Here is a 13625-nt window from a genome sequence, read left to right as displayed (position 1 = left end):
TTTTTTTAGTTCTTAAAACTTTGGAAACACCCATTTACAGTAAAAATAAACACACATTTCTTCTGGAATTCTTTATTAACCAGATATTACAACTAAAGAACAGTAATAACTAGCATTTATTCACTTAAAATCTAATTCACTTTAAGATCTTATACTATATCTAGAAAACTAGATCAAATAAATTCCTACTGATCATAGCTTATTAAATTCTGAGTTTAAAAATGATTGTCTTATATAGGCAGATATAATCTTTATTTAATGGAATATTTGATATTCCATGGAATATTAATGGAATATACGAAGTACCAAGATTTCATACTCCGCTTCATGCGCAGGAGAGGAAGAGACGGATAGAGGCAGGGAAAGAGGAAGGGAAGGAGGGAGAGGGAGAGAAGATGGAGGAGGAAGAAGAAGAGGAGGAAGAAGAAAAAGGGAAGGGAAAGGAAGGACAACAATATGTTAAACTACTTCAAACCACACTTCTCAATTCTTTAGGTCTGAAAAGTAATAATAAGCCTTATACATATTATCTAATTGATCTTCTTCTTCATTTTATCACAATCACTAGGACACTTAGATAATACCCTGGATAATTAATTTAACTTGCCAAATTGTAATTCTTCCTGTGTAAATGTCCCCATAATAATTTAATAATAGTAGCATCATACACTCATAAAAGGAGCGTATCTTTTAAAATAATGTTGACATTTACTTCATGTTTTCAAGTGTGACAATTTAAATATATTGTCAAATGAATAAATAAAGTAAAAGGCAGGATCTGACTTTAACTAGTAAACAAATTTATTTTTATTTATCAATAACTTAGTCATCCATGCTTGGCAAAACAAATCCATGTGAAAGAAAATAGCCAGTTCATAAAAGTAATCAACAGTGAAAATGCAGTGTTAAGAAACAGGTGACATCTACCGTCATGGATTCTTGGTCCTCTGTTCTGAAACCTGGAGTTGGCTTTCCCAAATACGGAGTAAATTAGCAGGACATTCTCTGACTCCACTGTACCTCAATATCCCGTGACTCAGTAAAATGACTATGCATTTACCCAAAGGTGAATAATTTCTCCTTTACCCTAACCTAAATGAGAGGATATTAATGAGGCCAACCAGTAGGAGAGCACCCATGTACAGAGTAGCAAACATGCCAACTTGTAGATGTAATTCCAAGTTGGCTCTGGAGGAGGCATGTTTGTCACATAACAGCAGGGAGCTAGTCTCCTTCTAGTAGCTCTTTTGGTATGTGTGAGAATTAGAAAAGGCACCTCTCTTTATGACAACATGGCCCCATGCCAGGGCACATGGCTTGCTAAACAGAACATGGACTGGATTCAGCCCTCAACAGCCCACTGAGCTGGTCACCCTTGTTCACTAGCTTCTTCAGGTTGGCACTGAAAAAATAGAAAAACCACCACATATAAAAAAGACCATTGGTTGGGTTGCCTGGTCACATCTGGGTTCAAATTCTGGTTCTGCCATCCATTAGCTGGGTGACTTGGGACAGGCTGCTTAGCCTCTCTGAGCCTCAAGTTCTTCTTTTAAGAAATGGAGACAGTACTAACAATCTTTAATGTCGTAGAGACATGTCAAAAGCAAAGGATCAAAGCAATCTATAAGTCAGAAAGAAAGTAGAATGACAAGAACACAAAGGCATAAATGTCCAGGGGCAAAATGGGATGTGAGGAAGGGGAAATGGATGAATGAATTTCTCAACTTGACAAACTCTACTCATTCTATCAATGTGAAAATTGAGGCTTAGCATGGTTAAATAACTTGTCCAAGGTTACAGTTGGCAAGAGGCAGAGGCAGAATGTGAACCCAGTTTTGTCTGACTTAAATCTTTATCCTCTATACTCAATTCAATTCAACTCTCATGAATTGAGTTGAATGTAATAGAAATGGAGCAATTGAAAATACTGGCAGCATCAATGAAAAAGGAAGTGCTAATCAGAGAGAGAAAAAAGGTTGTCTCAGTCCAGAAGCTCCCATATAAAAGGAACCCTTTCACCAAGCATGCCTGCGAGCATCTGGCTGATGGGAGAGGAGAGGAGAAAGAAAGCCCCTTCCTCAAAAAGTCAAAAACATACCTAAACGTTGTCTATCATTTCATTGTCATATCTTATAGATTATTTTTTGTTGCACAACTCTTGTTCCAATCCCCAGTATCTATCAACTGATGTGTTAACAATAACTCCATCATTATTCTCCTAATCTTTCACCCTTCTTGATGTCCTTTACCCCCATCTGCTTACATTTGGTTCCCAGGGAAATCTTTCTAAAAAGGGACATTATGCATGTCATTCCTCTGTGCAAATATTTCCATGCTCCCCAATTACCTATAGAATACATTCCAAACTCATTAATTTTGCACTCAAATCCCTTTATAATCTGCCTCTACATTTCCAACATGATTTCTCATACTCTCCTTTACTAATACTAATATAAAACTCCAGTAAAGTGAGTTATGTGTGGTTTTCCATGACCTGAGCTTCACCACTTCAATGTTGCTCATGCTTCCCTCTTGCTTTGGAAAGCCTTTCTATACCACACTCTATATTGAAATGTTATCCTTAAGTGCAAACTAAAATGCCATCTTATCCAAAAAGTCTGTTGTGATTCCAACAGCTAGAAGTATTTTTGCTTTTCTCTGAGTTTACCTAGCAAAGTTTTTGCTCTATCATTATAATACTGGAATTTCTACTAGGAATTAGTAGGTCATATGTGGCAGTTCTTCTGTTGGTACTATAGTTACTCTATTGGAGTTATAATTTAGAAAGGGCTGAGAATGACGTTTTCCAGCTGCATCCATGTCCCTACAGAAAACCAAACACCACATGTTCTCACTCATAGGTGGGAATTGAACAATGAAAACAATTGGACAGAGGAAGGGGAACATCACACACCAGGGCCTGTTGTAGGGTTTGGGGAGCGGGGAGGGATAGCATTAGGAGACATAACTAATGTAAATGATGAGTTAATGGGTGCAGCACACCAACATGGCACATGTATACATATGTAACAAACCTGCACTTTGTGCATATGTACCCTAGAACTTAAAGTATAATACAAAATAAATAAATAAAACAATAATTTTGAAAGGGCAATCTTTCTAAAATTACAAATTTGATCAAGCCACTTTTCTATTTAATATTCTTCAATGGCCTCCCATCATTAACAGAACAAAGTCTAAACTCCTAGACATGACACTGCTTTCTTCCATTGTCTCCTAATACCTCCTTAGTTGAATCCCATTCTACTCTCACATACACCCTAGTTTTTACTCATACCAATGAGCTGAAAAGGTTCCTTGTAGACATAGCTGTTTCCTAATGCCAAGGCCTTGAAATAGTAGCTCCTAGATATCTTTTGGCTGAATTAGCTTGTACACCATATCCTACACACGTCAGGGAATGCAGGAAGTTTAAAGACAGCTGTGCAAATGAAGAGGAATGGAAAGATCCCACTGTCCTAAAATATCTCTTAATTGTGTGGGAATACTGAAATAATTTAGCGAACAGTCTGACATTGTTTACTTAATAGCAGGAGCAGGCCAGAGTGAAGTCTCAATGGTATAAGAGGCCCAGGTACCAACAGGCAATGTAAGCATGTTTTGTTATTTTCAGGTGGTTTTTCTGCTACCCATCTTTCTGGGATGTATAGATAGGAACTTCAATCACCATAGACTAATTTGTTTAGCTCTCAACAGGAATCTTCTGTAAATCTTTGGGCTTCTATCAGAATTGTTTCACTTTCATCTGCTTTCATTGAAATCACTGAACTGTACAATCACCACCATGGGAGTTATTACCGTGGGAGAAGCCCATGTTAAAATACAAGAAGAAAACACACCAACCCATGCAATGCAATTCACCTGGACTAGATAAACGATCAGATTAGTTAGCCGTCAACTAGAGGAGATCAGGGGGCCCAGAGTTTTGCCTGGGTTTTCGGAATTGTCAAAATGACAGCCTGTAAAGTGTCAGGAAATGAAACAAGGTTGGGCATTTAGTGATGGAGGAGGGTACGTCCTATAAAACTAATGATAGCCAAAACAATTGTTAACATTTATTAAAGGTTTACAGTATGCAAGACATTGTTTTAAAGGATATACTGTATTAATTCACGTCGTCCTCATGGTAGCCCTATGAGTGAGAAGTATTATTATCCCCACGTTACAGATGAAGAGCACTTAAGGTCTTGACCAGATTTACCCAGCTCGCAAATCATACAAATGAGATTCAAACCCACACCATCTGATTCCATGCTGTGAACTCAACCACTACTGCCCCTAAAAAATTAGGGATCACCAGAAAAATTTAATCCGCTAAATTCAACAAACCAATCAATCAAATAAGCTCTCTCTATCTGTGGTTGAGGAATGATACAGGAGACATGTTTCTAGACATAGTTGAAGAAAGTAGGGTAGATTAACAACAGGGGGAGTTCCCTGAACTCTGCTAATAAGATTGCGTACATCATCAGTGAACTTATATGGATTATCTTGAATACCTATTATTTTCTCAGAAGTTTGTAAAATGTCATTGGTTTTCTGTTGAAATCAGTGGAAATAAAGCTACTTTTAGTTATTTCAGATTAAAACTTGGGAAGTCACATACCTTGACTACTTGCCTGGAAAGAGTTGTTAGTTTTTTCATAGGACTTCGGGTGTATTTCAGTGTGACAACTGGAGCCAGTGCAAAAAATATCTTAATCCTTTTAGCCAGTTCTGGGTTTGTAGAAAATGCTATAAAAGCTGAAATGGAAGAAGACACTAGTTCATAGTTTTCACATAATTATTTGTTCATTGTAAGTTGTAGTAAATGTAGCCATATTAAAAACAAAACAAAAAACAACATAGAATTATTACCATTTGTAGAGAAGAATTTCTCAATTTCTCAAGGGTGGAATTGGCTAATTCAGAATAAAGTGTTTCCTGTCCCTGGGGAGTGCAGGGAGAGAGGGTTCAAATATCTACTGTGGGGCATGTCTAGGTAAACTCCAAAGCCCATTCCAGCTTGACGATAGTCCTTGTATCAGACAAAACTGGGCTGTAAATTTGGCTTCCTATTTACTTCCTATTTCCTACTTCCTATTTACTTCCCTGTGTGAGTCTCGGTTTTCTCAGTCTGTAAGCGTGAATGGTAAAATCCTTATAGGATGATTTTTATAAAAGTCAAATGTATGTAAGTTATGTGCATTTGACCTTTATAACCTTTGTGTCTGTAATCTTTATTAAAGATATGAAATGTAAGATGTTACTTGGGAATATCACCATTAGAACAGATTCCTCAATTCAACCATTTGTGGAGCATGGATGATAGTGGTTTCAGATGTTTGCAGTTTCCAATAAGAGAATGTATGTGAGATGTGTGATACAGTACAAGTATGTACAGACCTGCTTTACACCAGAATCCTGATTATAATTAAGATATAGAAAACGGACTGATGGAAATCCTGTTGGTAGTGTTAAGGCCTCTAGCCAAAGTGAGAACAGTAAGGGGACAAATAGGCCTCAAAACACTGCCAACATAGCCCTACCCACATCTGGCCTACTCCAATGCCTCCCTGGCAACTAAAAGTCATACTGATTGTAGCATATAATTGCTGAGTTTTGTAATCTCTGCTTTCTTTCTAGTGTCCCTCACTAGACTGTGAGATCTTCAAGGAAAGAATGAATACCATATTTATCTCTGCTTCCTCAGCATATAACAGTGTCTGACAAATGTTTGTTGGTCGCACAAATGAATATATGAATAATTCTCCCTCTTTCAGGCTTATCTATCAACCTCCAAATTTAGTGTTGAGGGAAAATTCCCTATTGTCATTCTTATTTTATTTACTCTTCAGAAATTAGCCAGAGGAAATGGTTTCCTAAGTCAAGCCCCCAAGCTAGAGATTGCACAGACAGAAGAAATACTGACCCCCTTCCATGAATATGCAAGAAGAGCCCCTGACATTCTCTGATCTCATCTGCCCCAAACACACCTATGGTGGTGCCTTGTGAGTGACCCACGTAGTAGAGTCGCTTCTGTCCTGTTTTCTCTATGATAAAACTGATTGTGGCTGGAAGGTCATATTTAGCCATCTCATCCAAACTATCAAAAAGAAAGAATAACAAATTAGAAAAGTCATCTCATTGTTAGGCCTAGAACATTTAAACACATTCAGTGAAAACATAAATACTTTGATTTTGTTAAATATAGACTAGTGTCAATATATGATATTAGGCATCTATGCAACTTTAAAGGGCACAACACCTTGATTGCAAGTCAACATTTTTAAGAAACTGAAATCAGAAAAATTTGATTTGTCAAGGCCTACTGATGCTTTTCTTGCAAGGCTAGTCATATTCACTTAATTCTATAACAGGTTTACCAAGCTCCTCTGAAAAGAGCAATTACCTGGAATGCTTATCTAAAAGAATAATAAAGCAAACAGATTTGCAGACCTCAGCCAACTGACTGAATCACAATTTCCTGGGAAGAGATCCAGTAATCCGCATATTTAACAATGACCTCAGTTACTTCTGATACTGTATATAGTTTAATAAATACTTACCTAGGGAATTTTCTAGTCATTTGCAAGGGTGCAATGGATTATGGTTATAGAATTAGGAAATGCCAGTGCTTTCCAGAAAGAAGTCTGGCAATGAAGCCAAGGAACACAGGGTTTTCATGACCTCCAAGGCATGGTTCTTAGCTCCTATGCCAGTGCATGGGTTTGCTCCTGTAACCAGGTAGGCGTAGCTTCTGAAGCAGACAGCAACCCCTGGCGCTGCTGCTGGCAACGCTGTTGCTTAGCCATTCTGTAATCAGGCTTTCTTCTTACTTCCCTTAGAACATACATACACACATTCACCCACACACAGATACCAGGAAGGAGGCAGGAATTCTAAAACAGTCATGCAATAATAATGACAGTTCTTTAGAGCCTGTGAAGAAAGTCTGGGTAGAAAGAAAGATTTGTTTCCTTCTTGTGGATTCCACTGCGTGCATTTGGACCCAAAAAGGGCAAAAATCACTAGGTGTTCATACATACACATGAGCAGAGTACACACTGTATTCGTTAATAGGTTTCTCCTTACCTGAAGGCCCAGTATTCTGGTGATTCGGGCGACAATTTAAGGTGTTTTCTGGACCAAGTGTTTCCTCGGCTGTTCCCCAACCACACGTCATAGCCACTATCTGCCAGAAGGAAAGCCAGGCTGTTGTTGGGCAGGTTGCAAATCCAGTTACTGGCAGATGCAATTAAGCCATGCTGCAAATACACAGCAGGCTTTGGAGCTGCAAAACACAGGCAACAAGAATTTCATGTCTGAACTTCCTCAGTGCCTACAAGAAAAATCTCATTCCTGAATTTCTGTAGTATAGAAGAGAGGTTAAGAGGTAAAATTTGATGCCAGGCAAATCTGGGACCTAGTCCCTTCTGAGCTACTTACTTGGGTAAGTTATTTAAGTTCTCTCGGTCTTATTTTCTCATTTGTAAAGGGTTATATATAATGTATTGTATTATTTACATGTGGAAGTTAGATTGCCCTAGTTCAGAATCCCTTCTGATATGCAGGAACTCCTTTGTGCCTCAGTTAACCTATCTGTATAATGGGAAATAATAACAAATGCTATCTCCTCGTGTATTTATAAGAATTCATTGAGAACTTAAACATATAAAAGGCCATCTGGCACAGTAAATATTAGCTCTATTACTGTTATTTATATTAATAGCATTATATTTTTCAAGACTCATCTGATTAAAAATTTAAATTTTTTTCAAAATAACAAAAAATAATAAAAATGTCATTTGTTGAATGCTCACTGAATGTCAAGCACTATGCTAATTTTTATAGGCACTGCTTCATTTCATTTGAATTGCAAAAAACAAGGATATAAGTAGAACTTTATAGTTTAAAATTGTTAATATGATACAAAAATCCTATTCCCAATGTCAAATAGGGACATTTTAACTAAGAAAGAGAAAGGAAAAAGAAGGAAGTGAGAAAGTGTTGAAAAAGAGAGAAGAGAGGGAAGAAGTGATTAGGCTTTTCCTCTGCTTTATAAATGGTTTGTGATGCTGTGTTGGTATCTCAGGACCCTACCTCAGGTCACTTTTGGAGCTAGAGTGGCTTCCTGAGAGTAAGTTGTACTCTCAGAGAGCCTTCAGCCACCGGGACCAAGGAACTAAGAGTCTATGTCCATTTTTCCACCTTTTGGAATAGAGGGAAAGAAGAGGTGTTACTGACTTTGCCAAAGTTAAGTACCATTAAATAGTTAAGTATCATCAGGCCTCTGTGATCTGAGTCTGAGACAGATCCAGGGATCTCAGATTAGAGAGAGAGTTTCTCATTGTACAGCTTTTTGTCTCATGCATTTTGGGAACTGTGATAGAAATGACAAGAGAAAAGCTTGGAGAGACTTAAAAGTTCTCTCGAGTATTTACAAAGTTATTTGTAATTATGGAGTTATTTTGGGAAATGATTGGCTCTGTAAAGCCAGCAACACCATTATATCTTCCACTCTTTAAAAATCTAGTTTTTCTTTAAATAAGTAGTCTTTCTGATATTGAGAAGTTTTGTTATTCGACCTGCCAAAGTATAAAATGAACTAAGAAGAGAGAGAAGAAAACAAAAGCAAATCGTTTCTAGAGAATGAAATGCTCACTTTTTTCCACCTATGGATAGCCACCTGCATTGTAGGGAGCTAGAATTGACGCTTTAATGAAGTTTAAGCACAGAACTGATAGGAATGAATAGGGTCTTTTTTGCAGAGATTCCTAAGGATACCTGAGGCTCTATTTTAGAAAAAAACAACAAAAAAATAGAATTGGTTTTTTAATTGGAGGCAAGGGCAAGTGGTGTACTCTAGGCAGTAAACTATCCCTCTAGGCTGAGAGCTAGGGCTGAGCGTCAGGTGGGTCTCCAGTTGCCCATGCTCCCCTGCACAGCTGCCTCCCCAGCAGGATGTGGGGCAGCCACAGGAAGGGTAAGCTGAGAAGTGCTGCCGTGGACATTCACTTGGGCAGGACATCAGAGGACTCAGATACCAGCTTCCCAATACAGGTCTCAGTCTTCTTCACAACTATGGCCCTGCAGGAGCTGGTGCGGCTGAAAGAGCCGGAGCCCCCGCCAAAGCCAAAGCTGGACTGAAAGGAGTCCAGGCCATAGCTGAGGCCAGAGCTTGTGAGGCCGAGCCCAGTCCACCGGGTTAGCCACTGCTGGTACTCCTATGGATACACCTGCTCTGCGTCCCAGACTCCAGCGGGCTCTCCTTGCCCTCCAGCAGCTTCCTGTAGGTGGCGCTCTCGATGCTCAAGGCCAGCTTGACATTCATCAGCTCCAAGTTCTGGTGAAGCTACGGCGCCCCGTCCTGTTTGATCCGCTGCAGAGCGGCCTCCAGCTCTGCAGGCTCAGCGTTGAGTCCTTAAGGGCAAACTCCCCACGCTGCTCCGCATTCTCTGGCCTTTGAGGCCTTCAGTCTCATCCTGGAATCGGCTGATGTTTCGGTTCATCTGGAAGATCCTCTTCTTGCGATACAGCTCATTCTCAGCCTTCCCAGCCAGGGCCTGCAGTTCCTCATACTCGATCTGGTGGTGCATGCTGTCAGACTTGGCCCAGCTGCGGCTGGCGATCTCCTGGTACTGGGCGGATACTTCGAGATGATGCCGTCCATGTCCAGGACTCGGCTATTGTCCATGGACAGGCCCACAGATGTGACCGAGATCTGGGACTGCAGTTCACGGATCTTCTATTCTCCTGGGGCAGCCCTTCTAGGCGAGACTACTTGTTCTGCGTTGTTCATGTAAGCTTTATCCACATCCTTCTTGATGAGGAAAATTCATTCTCCATCTCTGTATGCTTGTTGATCTCATCCTGGTACTTTTGAAGTCCTCCACCAGCCTCTGCATGTTGCCAAGCTCCACGTCCAGCTTCAGCTTCTGGTCCCATGTGTCCAGCTGCCGCAGAAGGTGGTTGATGCAGCTCTCCATGTTGTCCACGTTGATCCCAGCTGTCTTCTGCTGCTGCAGGCTCCACATGGTCTCCAGCATCTTGATCTGCTGCTCCAGGAACCACACTTTGTCAATGAAGGAGGCAAAGTTGTTCAGGGTCTTGATCTGCTTCTTCTCCTGGATGTTCACAGCATGGATGTTGGGATCCACCACCAGTTTTAGGGAACTCAGCAGACTCCGAGTCACAGTGATAACTGTGATGCCTCCCATACCACCAGCCCCAGCATAGACCTCACCCAGACCCATACTGGTGCCCAGGCCACCCAGAAAGCTGCTGCCCACCTGAAAGAAGCTCGAGGAACTGATACAAGCACTGGGTATACTCCTGTACCAACAGCTGCTGAAGGCAGACTTCTAGGTCACCCTGATGGACATGGTGGAGGCTGGAGTGAAGGAAGGTAGGCTCAACTAGATGGTGATTTGACAAGCTGGGAAGCTGTTGCTAGGTGGGAGCTAATAGGGTAATATTTACTTTAAACCATGAAATCACACAGACTTGGGTCCAGAACTGACTACAAATAGTTTAATACCAGTGAGAAGGCATCGTAGTAGTTGAAGACATTATGTCCAAACCTGGGTTTGAATGATTATTGAAGCTAAAAGTTTTCAGACTAGAGAGAAATTTAGAAGGCAAAATTGATAGATGGCAATGTTAGGTTGCATGTAGAAGGTGAGGGAGAAGGTGGTATCAAGAATAACCCCTAGTTTTCTGATTTTCAAAACGGGACAGTGGTATCACTAGGGTAAGAACACGATGTGTTTTGGTGTTTGCTTGGTAGGAAGATGAAGTCATGAAGAAAAGGAGTGACCAAATAAACAGTGTATGTAAAAGTGACTTAAAACTTCAAAGTTATACTAATTAAACAGAGAGGTGGAGGGTGATGATTTTCCTCCTCTAATGGAAAGGACAGCTAAGGATTTCAGAACAGAAACTGCTTGACTTCTCCCAGGACATTTAAGTACCTCTGCTTTAAGTATTTTTCCTTTTATAACAAAATAAATAATACCTGTCCTCCCTGGGCATCCTCTTCCATGTGGAATCCTATAAATTCCAAGGATATAACCATCTTTTGTTGTAACATCATACTCTTCATAAGGATATCCCCAGTAAGAAATAATCTGGCTCTAAAAAGAGGAAAGGAAATATATACCTTCATTTTATAATCTCTTAATTTTTACACATGCATTACAATATAGTACTTTGTTTGTTTATTTGTTTGAGATGGGTCTCACTCTGTTCCCCAGGCTGGAGTGCAGTGGTGTGATCTCGGCTTACTGCAGCCTTCACCTCCTGGGCTCAAGTGATCCTCCCACCTCAGTCTTCCAAGTACCTGGAAGTACAGGCACCTGCCCCAATGCCCAGCTAAATTTTTTGTATGTTTTTATAGAGACGGGGTTTCACCATGTTGCCCAGGCTGGTCTTGAACTCCTAAATTCAAGGCATTCATTCCCCTGCCTTGGCCTCCCAAAGTGCTAGGATTGTAGGTGTGAGCCTCCATGCCTGGCCACAATGTAGTACTTTAAATTGCACCTACTGCTTATCACTCTATGTGCTGTGACGGCATGTAATATTCCTATGAGCATAATTTAAAAGGGATTTCTAGGAGATACATAAAGAGGCATAGGTAAGTCTGGGTGGGGTGACCCTACATTCTTGTTTGCTCAGGACACTTTCTGGTTTTGCCTGTTGGCCTGGTATTATTAAAGCACCCTAGTTTGTTTTGATGAAAAATTATATGGTTATCTAATGAGGGAAACCACAGGGAATTGTGGAGTACCCTGTGGCTAATAACAAGTGAACTATTACCAAACAGACTTAAAAGAAGAGGGGAGGAAGCAGTTACCGGAGGCCGAAAGGAGAAAGTCAAGCTGAGATAACCAAATTGAGGAAGACAGCTTGTCTAAGTTGACTTCACAGGGAGGAAGCCAGGACAATAAAAAATCAAACGTTACTGGCCTATTTCTTTCCATCTTCTGCTCACAATGTCCATTGACTGAATTGAACTGAAAACCAAAAGGCAAGGTTGCTTGTTGACCTGTCCTTACAGTTCAGCCTCTTGGCAGACAGAAAGGTGTTAAAGAGCAAAGAGTGAGCCTAGAGGGGTCAGAGAAGATACCCCACCCACAGATGTACAAAGAAGAGGAGAACTAGTGATTATTGGTTATCCTCTGCGTAGAGGTTTACATTCCTTGTCTCATTAACCTTATAAGAGGCCTTTGAGATAGAATTATACCATTTACAGTTGAGAAAACTGACATTCAGGTAGATTAACAATTTGTCCAAGATTATATACTAGGAAGAGATAAAAATCAGATTAATGCTAAAGTAAGTTTAACTCCAAAGCTTATGCCTTTATCAAAGGATTATGCATTTTCCCAAGTCAGACACAGAGATGCATGTATAAATTATGGGCTACATAGAGCAGCGGCGAAGAGCCCAGGCTCTGGAGACAGACTGTGACATTGTGAGGATTATATGTAATATGTGTAGAACAATGCCTAACATAAGTGCTTTATAGATGATTGTTCTTATTATCATTATAGAAGGATTAAAAGCTAAAAATCACTTATACTAGAGAGAGAAAAATTATGTGAGTTCAGCAGTGTGGTACGAGATCAAGGGTACTTGCTTGATACTTTAGAGAGAGAAACAAGAAGAGATACTAATGAAAAAAAACTTTGGCAGTTTCATTATTTTTATGGTTCTAATACAACTTGCGTATGGTACAGGAAATCAATTGTGCACCGTTTATATAGGAAAATGGAGTATATTATCAGAATGAATTCTGTAGTAGATATTTGTCATTTGGCCTTTTTTTCTTTGCCTAACACTATTCCATTCTACTTCTGATATGAATTCCTGAATGTTAAACACTTTGGTAATAAACAAAAGAAACCAACACTGGCTTATTAAACCAAAAAAGTGCATTGGGATAGTTCACAAAATCAAAGAAACTTCTCTATGAAAAACCGCAGGGAAAACTCAAAGATACTCTATAGAGATCACTGTATTGAGTCATGAACCTTCTCTTTAGGAAGCCACCACTGGATAGTAGTTCAAACTAGGAGATGGAATATTACTGCCCCAACTTGGGTCAGATATTTGAATTCTTAGATTAGTTAGCCATATAAAGAAACAGGAGAGGAAGCATAGATTTAGTCACTGGAGGAATTGCTGAAAACTGAGAAGGCACCCCAGTTGTATTTCAAATGCTGAAATATGAATAATTCCTCATTTTAGCATTTTTTCTTAACAAATGACTTACAATATTCATATTAGCTTCAGGGTTTGCGTTGTTTCCTTTCTTATCATAACCATACATAGATCCAAGAGGAAGCATCCAGCATGCTGCCAGTAAAAGCTGCCACATTTGGGATCTGCCTGGGAAAGGAAATTTAATATATTTGTCATCAAAGATAAATTCTATGAAGTGAAATTTGGTGTAATCTTTTTATAACACTGCTGTGAGAGAGAGCAGAAACATACTTCTAGGCTGTGCTTTAACTGGTAGAATACTGAATTATACAACATTCATTCCATGAAAAATCTAAAATGACTTTTTAGTAAGAAAAGAAAAGATAGAAGGAAAGAAGAAAGGAGGGAATGAATGGAAA

General features: G+C 39.6%; 1 protein-coding gene across 1 annotated transcript in view; it reads right to left on the bottom strand.

Annotated features, from left to right (window-relative positions):
* Window positions 1-13381, bottom strand: part of LIPK (lipase family member K) — a 29138-nt gene extending 15757 nt beyond the window's left edge. The window contains exons 1-5 of the mRNA XM_025395895.1: window positions 13277-13381; window positions 11018-11135; window positions 7096-7294; window positions 5997-6106; window positions 4628-4764 (exon numbers count right to left, since the gene is read on the bottom strand). Coding sequence (XP_025251680.1) covers window positions 4628-4764; window positions 5997-6106; window positions 7096-7294; window positions 11018-11135; window positions 13277-13381 — 669 coding nt within the window. The remainder of the gene's footprint in view (window positions 1-4627; window positions 4765-5996; window positions 6107-7095; window positions 7295-11017; window positions 11136-13276) is intronic.
* Window positions 13382-13625: the final 244 nt, after the last annotated feature.

Source organism: Theropithecus gelada, chromosome 9 (genome assembly GCF_003255815.1).
Source record: "Theropithecus gelada isolate Dixy chromosome 9, Tgel_1.0, whole genome shotgun sequence".
NCBI lineage: Eukaryota > Metazoa > Chordata > Mammalia > Primates > Cercopithecidae > Theropithecus > Theropithecus gelada.
Note: the sequence above shows the minus strand (reverse complement) of the source record. Positions and strands in the feature narration are given on the sequence as shown.